Source organism: Taudactylus pleione, unplaced genomic scaffold (genome assembly GCF_031769625.1).
Source record: "Taudactylus pleione unplaced genomic scaffold, aTauple2 ptg000609l, whole genome shotgun sequence".
Classification (NCBI taxonomy): Eukaryota; Metazoa; Chordata; class Amphibia; order Anura; family Myobatrachidae; genus Taudactylus; species Taudactylus pleione.
Window position 1 is genome coordinate 15,445,945 of NW_028285011.1, and position 18,203 is coordinate 15,464,147.

Genomic DNA, 18,203 nt, shown 5'->3' on the forward strand with positions numbered 1-18,203 from the left:
TGGTAACAGCCTTCTGCACATGTAAGCCATGTATACAGTATAATCAGTTGTCTACACAAAATAGCTCCCTAAATACAGTTGTATTCAATACATGCTGCAAAGAAAGAAAACTCATTATTTAAATATATGGCTACAAACCTAAAGCTGGTAACCAGATATGTAAAGCACTGTAGACCGACTTAGCAGAAATGTAAAATTAAAAGACAGTAATCTAATCTATAAAATAAATAACCCTTACATAAAGGGTTTGTTCACTATGAGGCTACTGCTGCTCCCACAGCAGATAACCAATATTCTTTATTAACAATGGTCTCTGATACTGTAGGCAATTTCTGTAATGATCTATGAACAACAGAGGAGGGTGTTACCTGACCCATTGCTAGCTGCTAGACAAGTGCTGTGACAATCCCGTCAGTAGCCAGCTACCAAATGACCGGAGCATGCAATTCTTCTAGTTCAAAGAAGATTATGGAAGACAACACTGATCAACATTGAACACCCACAATTTTGACCAATTTTAATATTCTAAATTAGAATATGATACTTTAAATGGTTATTAGCTCTTGTTTTTATTATATTGTGCATATTAAATAGAGCATGTTTTGCTTAGTTTCTAGGATATTTGTCATAGAGGCACAATTTGTGTGGTAACAGCCGATTGCTGCACAATTTCCTGTTTTGATGTGTTGTTTTCACTCCAGTCAGAGCCACACGTTTTGTTTTCTGCGTACTTGACGCGTGAAAGTTAGCATGCCTGCAACAGTGTGTAAATATTGCAGATTTTTATTTTGCTACGTTTGTGGTGAGGTGATAATTGCATGACAGAAGCGGTACATTACACCAATAATAAGAGAAGCATAGAAATTGTTTTGGTTGCAAGCTCAGAGACCAAACCAAGAGCTGGGCTTTGCATATTTCCAGCAATACATGTGCTTCTAATCTTCTGATTAAATCACAACGGCTTCATGTCTTTTGCTGTGACAATGGTATGGAGTGACAGATCAATGCTCATACACACATTTTTACTTATGTATGGTTCGACCTCTACAACAGGGGATTTCCAAGAAGAAAAAGTAGACTGTAGGTTAACCTAATATATCTTTTGCCAAGTACCCCCATGAAGCAGGACATATTCCTGAGCCACTAGAAACTGACGTAGAAACTGAGTGCAGAGACAAATCACCTGAGCATTCCAGATCAACACATCCTGATTTTATTCCCGATTTTCCTTCTACAAAGCCACACAAAATTACACAAAAAGAATTAAGTGATCTTATCGGAGACGTTGATTTGTCAAAAGGAAGGCAGAATGTGCACTTCAACTGTGGAATGTCCTTGAAGATAATGTTAATGTTTTTCACGGACAATTGTGGTGCAGTAAGTGATGAGCATGACCAGAGATTCCAGCGATGGAGAAGAGATATCAAGGCAAATGGAACTGTACGATGCTAGCAGAGGATTGCTGGCCTGTCACAAGAGATGATCCTGAGGTGGAATAGCAAACAGCAGGCGAAGAAGCAGCATAAACAGAGAGTCACGTGGGACAATGTGACATTTCTTTAAAAATCTGAGCCTTTATTAAAACGAACAAATCTTGTTATGCAATATTCTGTTTGTGTGTTTTTCACAATGTATCTTCATTTTAATAAAAATATCATTAAAAGTATGCTTGGATTTTCTCCTTTTTTAAACTCAAGTATAGTAAATTAAAAACTATATAAAACACAGGATATTTTTAATAAGCAAATTGGTTTTTTTTTGGTTTTTTTATAAAAAAATCCCCCATTACATGAAAAGCAATAATGTAGAAAAATAATAAAAAAAACATTGGAAACAAATATTAAGATGATTAGGCAAATGAAAGGGTTGTGTGGTGGACTAGAATTATGAACTCCACTAATAACAATAAACACCTTACACCTGTACTATCAAGATAACATTTTTCTTGTTAGAATGTTTTCACAGCAGGTTCAGTGACTTTGCACTCTTAAAATAGGTTTTGTGAATGTAGGTTTGTCTACATAATAATTTAGTTCATAGAACAGTCCTGCTCATACATGTAAGACAGCTGCTTGTGTCTGCAAGTGCACCGCAATCAATAAAGTCTATAGTCCTTTGTCAAGGTTTTGTCTGCTAAGACCATGCATCAACAAGTCCTAAAACAAGGGATGGTTATTGTGAAAACACCATAGTCAAATCCTGAATGTAACAAAATAATGCCACATTGTACTATACACCATAACTCTTTTGTTGTTATATTAAAACATGTGCAAGTGATATAGTTGTCACCTGGATAGAAAGCTCTGAGAATTACCTGTAATTGTTAAACTTGTTCATCATATAGTGGCAAAAATTTCCAAAGTTACACATATGCAGACCTTGCACAAATGAATCTGCAACAATGTTTTTTATTGCAATAGCTTGTACCCAATAAAATACTGTAATGATCATTTAATGAAATTAATAAAGGCCAAGATATTGTGCACAAAAGATAAGTGACACGTACAACCTGCAACATCTGCAGACAGCATTCTTGAGGAGACAATAAGCAGGTTAATTCAGTAGATTAAAAATACTGTCAAACCAACTTTCAAGAGATTGTTGCTTACCTAGAGATTGATATAGCTCTGTCATTTTGGGATGATCCCAGCAGGTTGTTTGTGTTTCATGACTACAAGGGAAAAAATTAAATGAAAGTATTATCATCAAGTGGGAATATCCCATCCACTAATAACTTTGAAATTAACAAATAAACACATTCAAACAAAATGCAATTGTTTCCATTATGGCTTGGATAAGACAGCATCACAATAATGATCAGACTTGCTTAAGACTGTATAAGGTGCAGTGGTTTTCAGATATGAGGGGGGAGTGGATTATTTTTTTTATTGCTAAAGTCATTGCACATATTGCGAGTAACAGCGGTGGATACAAATTCACAGGAGTAATTCAACATTGCTCTGATGCGGATACAGCTATTCCAAAAATTCAGCTGTCTCCGCGAAATATCCTTCATGGCTACTTTCGTAGCCATGAAGCTTAGCACTGCCGAGTATGACTCTGCAGTGTTAGTGCACCTACGTGAACTGGGCTACACGCAGGCACACAAAGCCCTGGCGTCCCGCGGAAGGAGCTGGAACCCAGGACTCCTTTCCCATAGGGAAGCAGGGTGCAGGAGAAAATGCCATCTAAAGATGGCGAATGCTCCCACAGCCAAGCTCAGAAAACATTATATTTTTGGAGCTTGATGAATTTAGATCTCCATACTAGTGTATGGGGACTGAGTGACAGTTTGGGGCTGAAAGGTAAACAGGAGATATCAGTGGTATATACTGCATTACCTTTTTAACGAATGGCTCAGATCCTTAATCTCTGCAAAAGTAGCTGAAGATGTTCTTCTCCAACTGCTTTTGTAGAAATTAAGTGATGGTGAACTGACCCCTAAAACTTGTAAGCAAAAATGTTTTAAGTACTCCTGATTATATACATTTGTTATACTTATTATTAGAATTATTTTTAGTAAGCTGCAAACATGTTACCATAAGGAACTACATCATTATTCCATAGGAGTTTATTACAGTAAAAATTGCCATTGTATTGTCAAAATACCAAAGCTTCACATACATACCAGATGTGTACACGCAAAAATGCGTAAGTATGGTTATATTCTCACAGTGGTGTTTTAAATTGTACAACAGATTAGTGCTACTTTAATTTTAGCATTCAGCTATGTCTGGTGCAAAGATACAGCTGTTACCATTAACTAACATAAAATAGGCACACACAAAGATAGGCCTACTAAAAGGTATGTGCTAGTCACATCTGATGAACCTCTAGGGTGCATGACTGATTTGTGTCTCTATGTGCTGTGCTGATCTCACATGTAAATGCCCTTGACCTGCCTCACCAAGCACAAGTATAAGACATGTTCAACTTGTAGCACCAACACAAGATGTGCACATATGCAACAATTAAGTGCAAGTCGCATTTTAAGATGGTGCAAATGGATTTATGTCCAACTATAAGGCTGGGTACACACCTAAATGACCAGCAATCGTGCCGATATTCTGGGCGATTTACCTTCACCCTGGACATCGCATAATTGCCGGTACACACTTAAAAGATTTAATGAATGACGGAACAATCACTGTTCCGTACTTCATTAATACGTACAGCCTCACATGTGATATTGTGTGAATGACTGTGCAGTACGGACAATCACATGATATTGCATGCGACCGCAGGAGCGCGAAAATTGGGCTTACACACCGCACGATATGCCAGATTTGACGTTCCCATTTAGCCAAATCGGGCAAATATCGTGCAGGTGCGTACCCAGCCTTAAAAAAACCTATTGCCACCACAATATAGAAACATTTATAGTAATTGTTGCTACAGAAAAAAAATAAAAAAACAGAGCACCGATGAAAGATTAAATCACTTGATGAAACATTTCCCAGAGAAGCTAAAGCTTTATTAAAGCTTAATAGTTCTTTATTCTATTTCTTTAGGAGACAAGGCCAAATAAATACATGTGAATGTCATTAAGTGTTGAAATGTATCACTATAGCTTAGGCTGTGTTTTGGTAAAAGTTTATAATAGTTATTAAAAATACTGCTGACCAATCCATCGTTTAGGTGTGCACCTAGCATTAAGGTGGGTACACACTATACAGATATCTGCAATTGATGAGTCGTTCATACACACTGAACGGCCATCTTCTGTGCCTGGCTGCGGGTCCCGGCGACCAGGGGGCGTGTCCCGCCCCCCTCCCCGCGGCTGTAGGGGCAGGTCTGCAGACCACCCGTACACGCCTGCCGATGGACAGATGTCTGCAGACCACCCGTACACGCCTGCCGATGGACAGATATGTCTGCAGACATAGCTGTCCATCGGCTGTGCCACACAGCCAATGCGATATGTTGGTGAACGACGATGTTCGCCAACATATCACGGGTACGCACTGGCCGACAGGCAGCAGATACCAGTCAGTGTGTACCCAGCATTACTCGGATCATAAAAAGTGAAAAGTTCCTACACGCAGGGGATTTTTTACTAATCTGTGCCCACTTTCAAACCCCAAAGGATATTAACTGTTAACACAATTTTACTTTTTAATTTTCCTCTAGTCTGATCCACTATGGGAGCAAACAAAAATCCAGTCAATTTAAGTAATGAATGCCTTAGATCACTCCATAAAAGTTAGTACAAAACCACCAATTTTGACTGAATAAATTTAGGAAAGAATATACTTTAAACCAGCACCATAGGAATGCCTAAATCATTTAGCTATTCCTATGGTGCTGGTTTAAAGTATGTATCGGAGGAGAGGTTTAAGCATCACACATTTTGTAATAGGTCAGCAACCGGTATGATAGATATATGTACACATTTTATGAGGTAAATCGATAATATTTATACACACAAAGAGTGAAACACTACTCATGGGGACGTGGTACGATTGGTATAGTTTATCAACATTTTATACCAATTCCAGGTCATTTTTCAAGCCTTTTAGATTTCCCAGAATGATAGGCTGTATTCTCAAATCTTCAACAATAGATGAGTTACTATGATAAATGTATCTGAACTACTTTGCACTTTTACCAGTCTCTAAGAGCGTAGACTTGCTTTATAGGTTTATAAATTCCCATTGCGGGATTCTTGCATTTTTCTGGAGTACTGACCCAAATATATCTGGCTATCATTATTAGTTGTTCTATAAAGAAATAAGTTGCATTTCAAGTTTACATCGAAATAATTCCTGGACCATAACAATCGATAGCTTTGTAAACAACCATAACACGCAAATGCGATATATGTGGAACACGGGAACCGTATTTCACTCAAGCATACTAGATACCTACCCCCTTTAGAGGATCACATTCTGTGGGCTGACACTATTCTTTAGACTATATAAATCACTGCAAACTAGTCACACCATTGAGAATGTAAACACTTTTAAATACAAGTTAATTGATTGGCTGAAATCTCCTGAATATTCGTCCAGAGCAGAAGACAAATACCTATACTGTAAGCCATCTGTGAAGAGGATTCTATCAAAATTAGTGAGCTTGATGTAAAGCCACATTTTTTTATACAGACTTGTTCTACCAAAACGTTACAATTGAAATAAGATCTTCCCATCTGTGCAGTCATGAACATTTATATATTGTTCAAAAGTACAATTTGCTAATCCAGATGCATTGAAGCAAGTTACCTATGATAAAGGTCTCCGCAGACCTCAGATTACTACAAACTCATAAATGTCTTATATCCTGACTTTGTTACCATACTTTAAGCATTTTCAGTACACAGACTTAAGTATTTAAACTATTAACATAATAAGAATAGTGAGATAAGAATGTAATCTAATATGTACAAAAGAAAATTGTAATGTGCAGTTGGTCAATATTGAAAAGTAGGATCATTTCAAGAGCAAAATATTTAAAAATGTGTTACTGAAAATGAAGAGCCATGGTTCCATAGATCTCTTATTTCAGGTTTGTCCTATTATTTGAATTTTCAAATGCAAACAGTATCGGACATTTAACCACTGTACCAAATGACACTGACTATACCATCTCCAAAAGCAGGAGAGATGCGAGACAAATTTCCTCACAGCAATAAGAGATTTCCTTTGGCAGATAACCGTCTGAGGTGCTGTGAATAAATGGCATTTAAGCACAGGGAACGCCAGCAGTGCCAAAATATTGTAGAGTTCCCTGGACACTGAGGGAACCAAATAGCAAAATAAGTTGTGAATTTTTTTTTTAAAAAGCAAATGGATTCTTACTAGAGATCTTACATTTGGGGGTTGACGTGAAAAACAAACTTGAACTTGTAATATTAAAGGAAAACACTACACTTACACACAGACAAAAAGAAGAGTCATGCTTAATAATCTGTTTTCAAACAGTCACGCAAGATTTTCACAGACTCCAACAGGGTTCAGTAAATCAGAATTTTTGGCAGCATGTGCTCTACCATCTACTGCAGGAAAGACCTTTTGTTAGGGTTTGGTATAAACAGATTATTTTATAAACAAACTCCGCAAAATAATGACTATAGTACACCATACTATACTGCATTCAGTTACAAAAACATAATTGTCAGCAAGTGAACAAACAAGGAAAATATTTCCACCATGTCTAGGTTTGCAGTGCAGGAATGATTCAAAAAGCCTCCTGCTAGATGACTACTGCATGTGATAGGAATATGATGGAGGAAATGAAAAAACATCCAGGTCCGGAAAAATGGTGCATCAGGAGAAGAGCTTGACATATGTACAGCATTTAAATGTAAAGGGGCCTGAGTCAGAGATGTACGCTAATCCAATGTTCAGCGCACATCTCCGATTGTTAGAGGACTGTGTGTGCGCAGGATGTACGGTGTACCACCGCTATTTACCATGCAGAGGTTACTTTGGAAGTCTTGGCAAAAACCCCAATGAGAGGATTTTTTCCCCCCATTCATAGCAGCTTATTGCTACTGAAAGAAGCAAGTGCTATGGTCAAATACTGCTAACATCTAAGCATGTACATGGTGATTGGACATGGCGGGGCTCCAGCAAAGCCTTTTGGTGTCAGTGGACCCCATTGTCAATTTCTCCAAATGTCATCCTGATATGGTGCAATTTTGCTATGAAAAGTTTAACTTTTGACACTTGATAAATTGACCCTAAATACCATGCCGACAGAGGTCTAGGGAATTGTCATAAAAGTAGCAAAAAGGGGACGCGGTCAATATCCCGACCGTGGGGATTCCAGTGGTCAGAATGCCAGTGCCAGAATCCCAACACCGGCATCCCGCCCGCAGGAATCCCGAAAGGAAAGTAGCAAAGTTGGGGTGGGTTAGCGTTAGGCACTAGGGGGATAGTTAGGGTTAGACACTAAGGGGGAATGTTTAGGGTGCAGGGAGGGGGAGGTTAAATACAGGAGCCAGGGAGGGAGGGTTAGGATAGGGAGAGGGGGAGGGTTAGGATACAGATCGACAAGTGTCGGTATGCCAGAGTCGGGATGCTGACCACCGGGATCCCGAGCGCTGGCATACCGTACCCATCACATAGCAAAGAATTAACAGAGCCTTCCTCTGGTGAACACAACCATTTTGGATGGAAGCTAAGCTTATCACCAGTTGATAAATAAAAGCTAAGAGACCTACAGACATGACAGATAGCTATGATCAATCAATAGGGCTATATTGGAAACGATGGATTATAAAGCAATATAAAGTTTTAAATGTAAAATTTGACTTTGATGATGGTATAATTTTAAAGTGCACAAATGTTTAAAAATGTTACTAAAAACTGTTAGGGAGTAAGCAAAGTTAATTGCAAATATAACCTTCTTTATGATTTATTGAAAAGTGGAACCTCCTTTAGAAGCACGGACTTCAAAAATGTCCTGATATTACAACACATTCTTCGTTAAGGATTCAACGCTATATATTTTGGGATGTAGCTTAACTTTCCTTCAGGTTATGGCACATCTCAGCTTGGTTATGGACTTTAATTCTCGCATTCTAGAATTAAAATTTTGTATAAAAAAACAAAAAACAAACAACTTCTACTTCAGGCATTTGCGTACAAATTTCTGGGTTTACGATTGCCATCATGCTGCATAACCACTCTGTGCTGGGAACAATGAGGCAAGTATAAAGTGGGAACAATAGGGTAAGTGGGGACTGAGGGGACAGTCCTATGTGTGTGTAACTTGGGAGTCACTTCTCATTCTGGGTGGATACCCTTTACATATATCTCTAATTTAAGTTGATGCAGAATAAGTACCTGAAGCCATGAAAAATATGGACAGGTAGGGAGAGGGAGAGAGATCTTTTAAACTGTAATATTTAAATAAAACTACTGCACTATACTACTAATATGTATTACATTTGTAGATAAACTAACTTCCTACACTTATTTCGATAAATCAACCCATCAGTGGAAGAAAAACAGAATTAAGAGATCACATTTTACCACTGATTGCATTTTAATCCTATTCTAAATCCCTTTCATTTACTTTAAAAGCACTTGTATAAGACATAACCAAACAAACCTTTTGTGAAAGACTTGCTATGCGGAGTGTATGGAATGAAATGTATAATAATATTATATAAAAATAATAGTTAACATTCCTTCCTGGTTTCATATTAAAATGTATTATGTTCTTGGTTGCTGTGTTAAACCTCCCGATTGTCAGGTAAAAATATACTGGCAACCTACAAACAGTGTAGATAGACTGAATGGTACTTCAAAATGTCTAACAGTTTATTAGGAACTAGTGACATCAGTTTGGTGTCACTTCCCTCAGTCACGCATGTCACTAGCTCATAGTGGATTAACTGTATTTTTAAGAATTTGTTTCAACCCACAAAATGGCTTGTAAAACAAATGTTTATTTTCACACACAATGAAAATAATAAACGATAAAAAAAGCTACTGTATTAAATCATTTTTATGGTGTACTGAAATAAAGTACAGATGGAGGGTATCAGGAAGTACAACTGGCTCTGCAAATAGCAGGCTGTATGCAAAATACTGAAATTATGGTTTTAAAGTTACCATTTAATCAAATTAAAATACTAAAATTGAATAGCAAAAGTTCTGTTGAGGAGATAAAAACACCTACAAAATACCGTAAGTGCTGTTTATTAACCTACATAAATAAAAAATACATAAAATTGATCAGAAGGACATTACAAATTTTTTTACAATAGACAGTAATTACGAGAATCTTATTCTAGGGCTAAACACTCCAGAGTACAGAGCTCAATTGCACTTTATTGTGTGCAATTAGTTGCATGCAATTATTTATTTTTCCTATTTTTCTGTTCTTCTATTACCTGCATGCCCACTCATTAAGAGGCCCTCTTTCTTTATACAAATAACCAGCCTTGTGTAATTTCACTGTATGCTCCCAATTCTAAAGTGAAATGATGGCACTAAAAATAAATATTGTTAGTAGTGTTCTTTATCTAAATGTACCATTTCTAAAAACTAGTTCTTAAAGCTGGAAGAAATCAGTGAAATAATAAATAAAAATAAGCATCTGAAGACATTTCCATGGACATGTATGGAAGCTACGATACATCTTGTATCAACGTGTAACTCTAGGTGACTAGCGGTACCCAAGTAATGGTACCTTTTTATACTAAATAATATGACGGGAGATGCATGAGTTTCCTATTCATTAATTAAAGGATGTGCAATCAGTCTGAGCTATAACAAAAACGTTTACAATTAAATTACTTGTGTAGCCTGCACAACAGCGATAAGTGTAATATTTTACTAAATTGCCCCTAATACAAGTCAGACTGTGGGGGCTACTAAATACACACATTAATAATCCTGACTCTTCCAGTTCTGTAATAAAAAAAAACATCAAATCAATTAAGATAAGCAACTTGGAAATGGAAGGAAAGGCAGGTGGGGTGAGAGGGAGGAACAATTAGGAGCTGATTGATTGCAGTTTACAACTGGTCCTCCAGAATACACACCTCCAAAACTGCACAGTTTTAGACAGGTGCTGTAAGAGGAACATAGAAAGCCAGGAAAAACTGCAACACTGAGCAGCCCATAAACACCGGCTACTGGTAGGAATACCTTAGTATTTTACTATCTTATACCAAATTGTAAAAAAATCTAATTTTTTTTTTTAGATTTGTAAGAAGATTTTCCATAACGTATTGCCAATAACATCACCTCACAAAAAGTCTAATGAGCACACTAGAAAAGAACTCCTAGTGAGAACACTATAAGGTAAGACTTAAAGATGTGCTTGGGTTCACTGACAAAATAGCTTCTTTCTCGCTCAGACATGCCCTGGGAATATTTTTGAAGTAATCTCACACTTGTATAAAGATTCAGCCAGTAGTATTTGTACTTGGGTCCTTCACCCTGTGAGAAATTAAAATATGTAATGTTCATGTGAGCTTTGACAATAACCTCTTAACATTAATAAAGAAAATTAAAAAAAAATTGAAAAAAAGAAAAACTCACTTAATAGCCAGGTGGAAATCCAAAGTCTAGTGTAGCAAATTCCAGAGCACGTCCCTTGGCAAAACTCCTGCTGTGCTAATTGACAAGTGAAGAATTTAAACTGTCGAAAATTATTCTGTGTGGACTGAGCTGAGACTGACAAACTTATGTCACATAAACAATTACAAGTCCTCCAAGAAGTAGGCGGCTGGTATCTGGTATGGTGAGGAAAATGAGCTTCTTCAAGTGCCACCGAATTTGCAAGAGTGTGGAGGCTGATAACACAAAGGGCAGATTTCCTCTGGTACTTTATATGCACAACGCAAGCAGGCTGCAGCTATTTCACTTCTGGCCTGTAAAGGACTGCCGTTTCCACCTGCACACTTTCAGCTCAGAAAGTTATCATTAATTCCAAACACAATCTTGCAGCTTAAGAAAAGGTTAGACTCCAGTGAGAGTTCCTTTCCTAAGCTGCTCTGCCATTTTCAAAGGCTATTTAATTGTTAGCTTTGGGACTCGAAGGTGGGTTAAGCAAGGAATGAGGGAAGGGCTTGTTGTGTGAACTCAATAAAATGAAATGCCAGCTCAGCATATATCAACAGGCTCCACAACACCTTGTAATAACTGACAATCCATAATTTGGACTTGAAAAGAAGGGGGTCGTTATAGTGATTTGGACAAAGCAGGAAAGAAAAAAGGTTTGATCTGCAGATCAAACTGGGAAGGATTATTGTTTCTCATAAAGTCATTTATTAAAGTGATGTGCCTAAATGGATTAAAATATCTACAATCCCTTTTTTGAAGCCTGATAAGCAAGCCAACTTGCCCTTGCAGATACCGCTCACTAATCAGCACATTACAAGGAAAGACAGAGAAGTAAATAATAAAAAAGAAAAGATATTTAAGAACACCAGAAGGTTGAAATCAGAGTGTGAAATTAGTAGAGATGGAATTCACAAACAATGCGATCAAGAAATTGACAGCATGTGCAGCTCTTCTAAATCAAGTGTACATTATACAGTCCCTGACACTCAGGAAGACTGAGCTTGCCATATGCACTTGCCTCAGTTGAAATAAAAATTATATATATCACATTTTAAATGTCAAGACACAGAACACTGCGGTCAATATAAAAAAACATTAGCAAGAAAGAGAAAATATGTTACAATTGGAACTAAAAAACAAACATTGGTTTATTACCATTCTACAAATACGCATCATGGGGTGGATGCCAAATTAAATGCAAGACCACTTGAGGAGTGTGCACCTTGTGTGTTTTGAACTGTAAATGGTCCAGAACCATGACTACACTACTAAAGGCACATACACAATGGACGATGTGTGTATGCCATGATATCGGCAGTGGGGGCCCGGCAGGAGTGCCGATGCCAGCAACTACAAACCACAGCAGGGTGGGGTTAGGGGAGGAGCGGGACAGATATCCCCAGATTGAGCTGCATGTACAAACGACTGGGGATATTGTTAACGACCCGCGGGAGCGTGCATCACTCATCGTTTAGTGCATACACACGGGACGATTTGAACGATATATCATTTAAAGATGTCGTTATCGTTCATAAATATCGGCCAGTGTGTATGTGTCTTTAGACGCATCTCCACTTGCAACTGAAACTTCATAACTTGGCTGCAGCAGGGTGTTCTCACGTAGGCCATGTAGTGAGAGTGCATTACAATGGAATTGTGGGCTGTGCAGAGTTGTGTGTGTAAGCGTAAATAAACGTGTTCAGATATATCTTTTGTAGCAAGGATAGAGCTCATTCAATTGCACATCATAAAACCAATTGTGCGGATGGAGCAGTTTGCTCAGAAAGATGCGTACAACCCTGAGCATATGAGCAGGGGCGGATCTAGGGGCGGGCTGACAGGGCCATCGCCCGGAGCGCCAGCCCCTAGAGGGCGCCACTGAGCCCCCAGAAAAAGAAAATTCCATAAGAAAAAAAAAAAAACCCAGGTCCAGTCCCTCCCGCGCTAGCCGCCGGAGGGAGGCTTCATTTGCCGGGCGCCCGCTGATATTTGATATCAGTGGGCACCCGGCTCCATCCCTGCAGCAGCAGCCGAAAGCGGAGCTCACTCCTGAGCTCCGGCTCCCGCAAAGAGCACTATGGGAGGGACGTCATAACGTCTCCCCCATAGATCCGTGGAGCCGGAGCTCACTCCTGAGTTCCGGCTCCAGCAGAGAGCACCATCGGAGGGACGTCATGACGTCTCTCCAACAGAGATCCGTGGTGGAGCCATGGTCGGACCGGGCGGCAGCGGACGCCGGATCGAGGCCTAAGGTAAGTATTGTGTTTGTATTTCAATTGTATTTTTTCTTTTTCAGAAGGGAGGCATGGGGGCATAGCTATAGGGGGGCATGGCTATAGGGGGGCATGGCTATAGGGCATTACTACTGGAGGCACTACTATAGGGGCAGTGCTAATGGGGGCATTACAACTGTGGGCACTACTATAGGGGGCATTACTACTTTGGGTACTACTAATGTGGGCACTACTATAGGGGACTTTACCAATGGGGGCATTAACACTGTGGGCATTACCACTGCAGGCACTACTAATGAGGGCACTGCATGGAGGGCACCACTACCGGTGTCATTGTGTAAGGGGCACCACTACTGTGAGCATTGTATTAGGGGCACTACTACTGTGGGCATTGTGTATTAGGGGCAGTAATTTGGGAATTGTGTAAAAGGGGCACCACTGTGTCATAAACATGAATATGGGACTAATGTGTGGCGTAATTTGAATTGGGGATACTGTATTATAAAGGGAATTACTGTGTGTGGCACAATGTATTATACAGGGCATTACTGCGTGTGGCATAATGTGTTATAAAGGGCATTACTGTGTGAGGCATAATGGGTTATAAAGGGCATTACTGCGTGTGGCATAATGTGTCTATAAAGGGCATTACTGTGTAAGGCGCATTACTGCACATGGCAATTATTCGCCATGAGAGGAGAGCTTGAGGGAAGCCCAGCACCTTCATAAGTGCTGCGCACGCCCCACAGTGTGATGAATTGGGGGTGTTCCGCAAGGACACGCACCCTTTCTGGAAGCATGTGCGCTTTCAGCGTGCGCAGAGGAACACCATCTAAAGAAGTACATTTTTTTTGGTTGTGGGCGCAACTGTGGAGCTCAGGGCGAAAGTTCACAATGTCTAGAACCGGCCCTGCATATGAGTACCCGCATTTATTTCGATACATGCAATGTGGCAATTACAGATGACTTGCTTTCAAAGTCAAGGTTCAGTACATATACCGGTAGGACTTCCTTAACACTAAACCCAATCTAAGTATCTTCAATTACAACCATGATCTATCCATGTGTATATCCCCCCCCCCCCCCACAACCTAGATAGCAGGGCTCGTGGGAAGAACAGAATGGGATAAGTTGAGCAGAGTGAAAACATTGCAATAACCAGAGCAGTTGCACCAATGCACTCAGTTATGTAAATAAATGCAAAAACACAAGATTGCAACCTGCAGACTGATTATTAAAGTGAATTGGGATGGAGAGCGCACATTTCATGGGCAATTCTTTGCTGTAAAGAGGGATGCATAGCAATTTTCATAGTCTATTCTTGCATTTCTTAGGAGATGGCAGAGATTGTGTCACATGCTTTTAAGGAGACTAATTTTACCAATGTAAAATAACATTCCATGAGAAAAGTGGAAATGTTTATTCAATGTAAAGGGGCTGCTCTAACGTTGTAGGAGGCTGCACAGTTGAAGTGACACTTATTGTGCCTACACACATGGCGATATTTTACCCGAACTGGCTGATTCCGACGCATCGGTACAACAGATCGTGTAAAATATGCCCAAATCGTGAGTCCCCACGCACGATCACGATGCGCGTTCCCGCAGGTCGCACATCGCATCTTCAGATCTGCCGTGCTGTAGAGCAGATCTGACAATCTCAAGTCACAATGCACTGGATAGTTTAGGAGGCACGATAGATCATGTGTCAAATTGGCAGATTTTCAGACCAAATCGTGCCCACGACTGCCGGGGAGTTCCCAGGGAGAGTTCCGGGGGAAATCGTACACATCGTGGGATTGTGAGCACATCGCTATGTGTGTAGGCACCTTTACACTTTTGCACAATGCACCTAGTCTCTCTGCAGACCTAGGTCACTTTTCTAGTTTGTAGTGATATGCACCAGAACATGCATTATCCATGAAAGACAGTGTGGACCATTTAGTAACGTAGGTGCAGAATAAAGCAGTTTGTGCTGTGAAGGAAGAACCAATCATAAATCAGATCCTCTGATACTAATTTCAGCAACATATTTCTGGATGTTATTTTTTAGATAGCCATCAAATATTTTACCCACCAACGATGTCAGACAGGCTCGTCTATAATTTCTTGGGTTCCATAATGACATCTTTAAATGAATGCATACCAGCTGGGCCAGGTGCGATATCAATCCTAAGTTGCTGAGATAAATGTATTTCTCCTGAACTAAACCATTTAATATTGAGGTGTACCAGGTTCCTTAATTTGAAAACACAAATGAAAACTTCAGATCAATTTACCTTATTTGTTTTATAATTGTTGATTTATAATTTTGCCATTTACATATTTGTTAATCTTTTTGCTGTTAAAATTACTTTCTTTAGTAAATTTGGGTTAAGGTTTAGTTAATGCTAGCTCAATTCCCCTCTATTACATATTTTGTCTCTGCACACTCTTATTTTCCTGTCTCACTTTTAATACTTTATGTGGCCCATTTATCAATAAATATTTGCAGCTTATTCCCCCTCGCAGTCTAATGTGCTACAAAATGCAAACTTAACCAGTGGAGGGATATTACTAATCACGGCTTATTTATTTATTTATTTAGTTTATTTGAAGTTTCATAGGTGTGTTTATTAAGGAATCACCACGAAATTTGGACCCCTAAAGGTAAATTTTCCTCCTAAATAAAAAAATACAAACAAAATGACTATCTGCCTTACAGCAAAAATTCTAGATTTTGGAACAGAATTAAAAACACACAATTAAATCAACATTAGAAATCCCATTTTGTTTTTAGATGCTTACAGCTATACATCACTACCACAAATAAAAACGCATGGTACTCGGATTCATAGTGGAGAAAAAAAAAATAATGAAGTTGACATTCGATTACTGTTGCACCGCATACATAATTTACACAAGAAGCCATGAAATTTAAAAACTTAAACATAACCGAAGATGAGTCAACAATAACATTATTTTCCCCTTTGTAATGGTCTGAAATTTCCTTAAAGTGTTAGCAGACAGTATTTTGCCTTCCAGTACTTCCTTGTGTAGTAGGCACTTCAGTTACACACAGGACGTGAATAAAAGGAACAAAACACTTATCTCTTGAAGCCCAAGATAACACGTTTGCTAATTGGTTTGGTCCTAGAGTTAATATTTTTATTACTTCTTGTTGTGGCTCCTCTTCACACTTTTGCTGTAATTCATATATCAGACTGTATATAAACACATATGAAAAAATGTGTCTGCGCCAGTACAAACACGTAAAAATTCCCTAAAGCGGTTGTCAAATTAACCATTTATTAAACAAATATTTTCCTATTTGAGGGTATAGTCAGAATCCCTCATTTGTCAGCTACAAGTATATACATAGGACAGCTTTTATTAGCGCACCTATTTGTTCTATATTTGTAAACCTTCACAACCTGAACATTTGCTTACTTTCTGGGGTGATTCTAGTGATGTGCTTGGAAGAGACAATATTTGAGTAAGAGTCCCTTGAATGGCTTTACTTGCCTGCTCTCTCTTTCTTTTAAGGTGCCCACACACATAGCGATATTTTACACGATTTGGCCGATTTCGACGAATCGTGACGACGAATCGGGTATAAAAAGTACAAATCGTGAGTTTATACTCACGAGCACGATGCCAATGCGCGTCCCCGCTCGTCGTATATCGCATCTTCTGATCTGCCGTGCAGTAGGGCAGATTAGCCAATCTGGGATACAATGCATTGGCTGCAAGATGGATCTTTAGTCAGATTGGACATTTTTAACTCCAAATCATGATCACGGCAAGGGAGCTCCCGTGAAAGTTCATGAGGAAATTGGCCATAAAATCGTATCGTGAGCACATCGGTATATGTGTGGGCACCATTAGTGTCTTTCTTCTAGTGTATGCCTCCTGGTGTCTTCTCTTTACCCCATGCAATTTCACTGGTGTACAACCAAGCTATGATTTACTTTCAGTCAGCTCATCGGTTTCTGCAGGTTCAGTTAAACTCGTCACCGGGAATTCAATTTCTTCTGTGGCAAATCTATGTCTGTTAGTTCTTAACAGTGCGACAGTTGAATTCTGCTTTTTGGGCAAACTTTCTGTCCTGGCTTAATAACAGCACGAAGTTGACATAGTAACGCTTATCGTATCATATGTCATATCAAATATTAACTATGGCACCAAGCCAAATCAACAAATGTGTTGTCTCGGCCTTCAAGAGATAAGTGTTTTGTTCCTTTTATTCATGTCCTCTGTGTAACGGAAGTGCCTACTATCCAAGGATGTACTGGAAGGCAATATACACTGTTTTCTGACACTTTAAGGAAAATTACAGACCGTTACAATAGGTTCCAAACAAGGGGAAAATAATGTTATTGTTGACTCAACTTTAGTTATGTTTGTAATTTTCATTGTTTGTGTAAACGATGTATGCGGTACAACAGTAATCGAACGTCAACATTATTTTTTCTCTCCACTATGAAATAGAGATCATTCAGACCCACTCGCTAGATGCGTTCGCTCGCACAATGCGTATGCAAATTTGGGAAGGCAGCCGATCGCACGGCAAGGCATTAGCACGCCCACTATGTCTTAGCGTGCGATCGCTCTGTGTATGCAGACGCCCACAGCCTGTCTTAAGACGCAGACTTGCACACGTCATCTCCAGGAAGTGTATGCAACCATCGGTAAATCAGGTACCATCAGATGAGATCACAGCACTTGTGGCTGACCATACCCTACCGCAAGCACTTCAGTTTTTAAAAACCAGCCAGTTGACGTGTACTATGACGTGGTCTCTAAATTATGCACGCCTCTGAAATGGCGTTTAGATGCTCAGGTATGCCTGCATTCGCACCAACACTCCCTCGTTTTTAATGGCCAGCCCCTGTCAAAACCCACAAACGGCTTCTCCTGTCACTCACTCTGCTGGGCAGTCTATGCGCAGCGAGCAAACGCTTGCC

The 18,203-nt window shown here is 39.3% G+C and overlaps 1 protein-coding gene across 5 annotated transcripts in view; it reads right to left on the minus strand.

The window, feature by feature from the left end:
- Positions 1–18,203, minus strand: part of DMD (dystrophin) — a 2,214,077-nt gene that overhangs the window by 174,505 nt on the left and 2,021,369 nt on the right. For all 5 annotated transcript variants that reach the window (XM_088454197.1, XM_088454193.1, XM_088454194.1 and 2 more), the window contains one exon: positions 2,610–2,671. In XM_088454197.1, the coding sequence (XP_088310323.1) occupies positions 2,610–2,671 (62 nt within the window). The remainder of the gene's footprint in view (positions 1–2,609; positions 2,672–18,203) is intronic.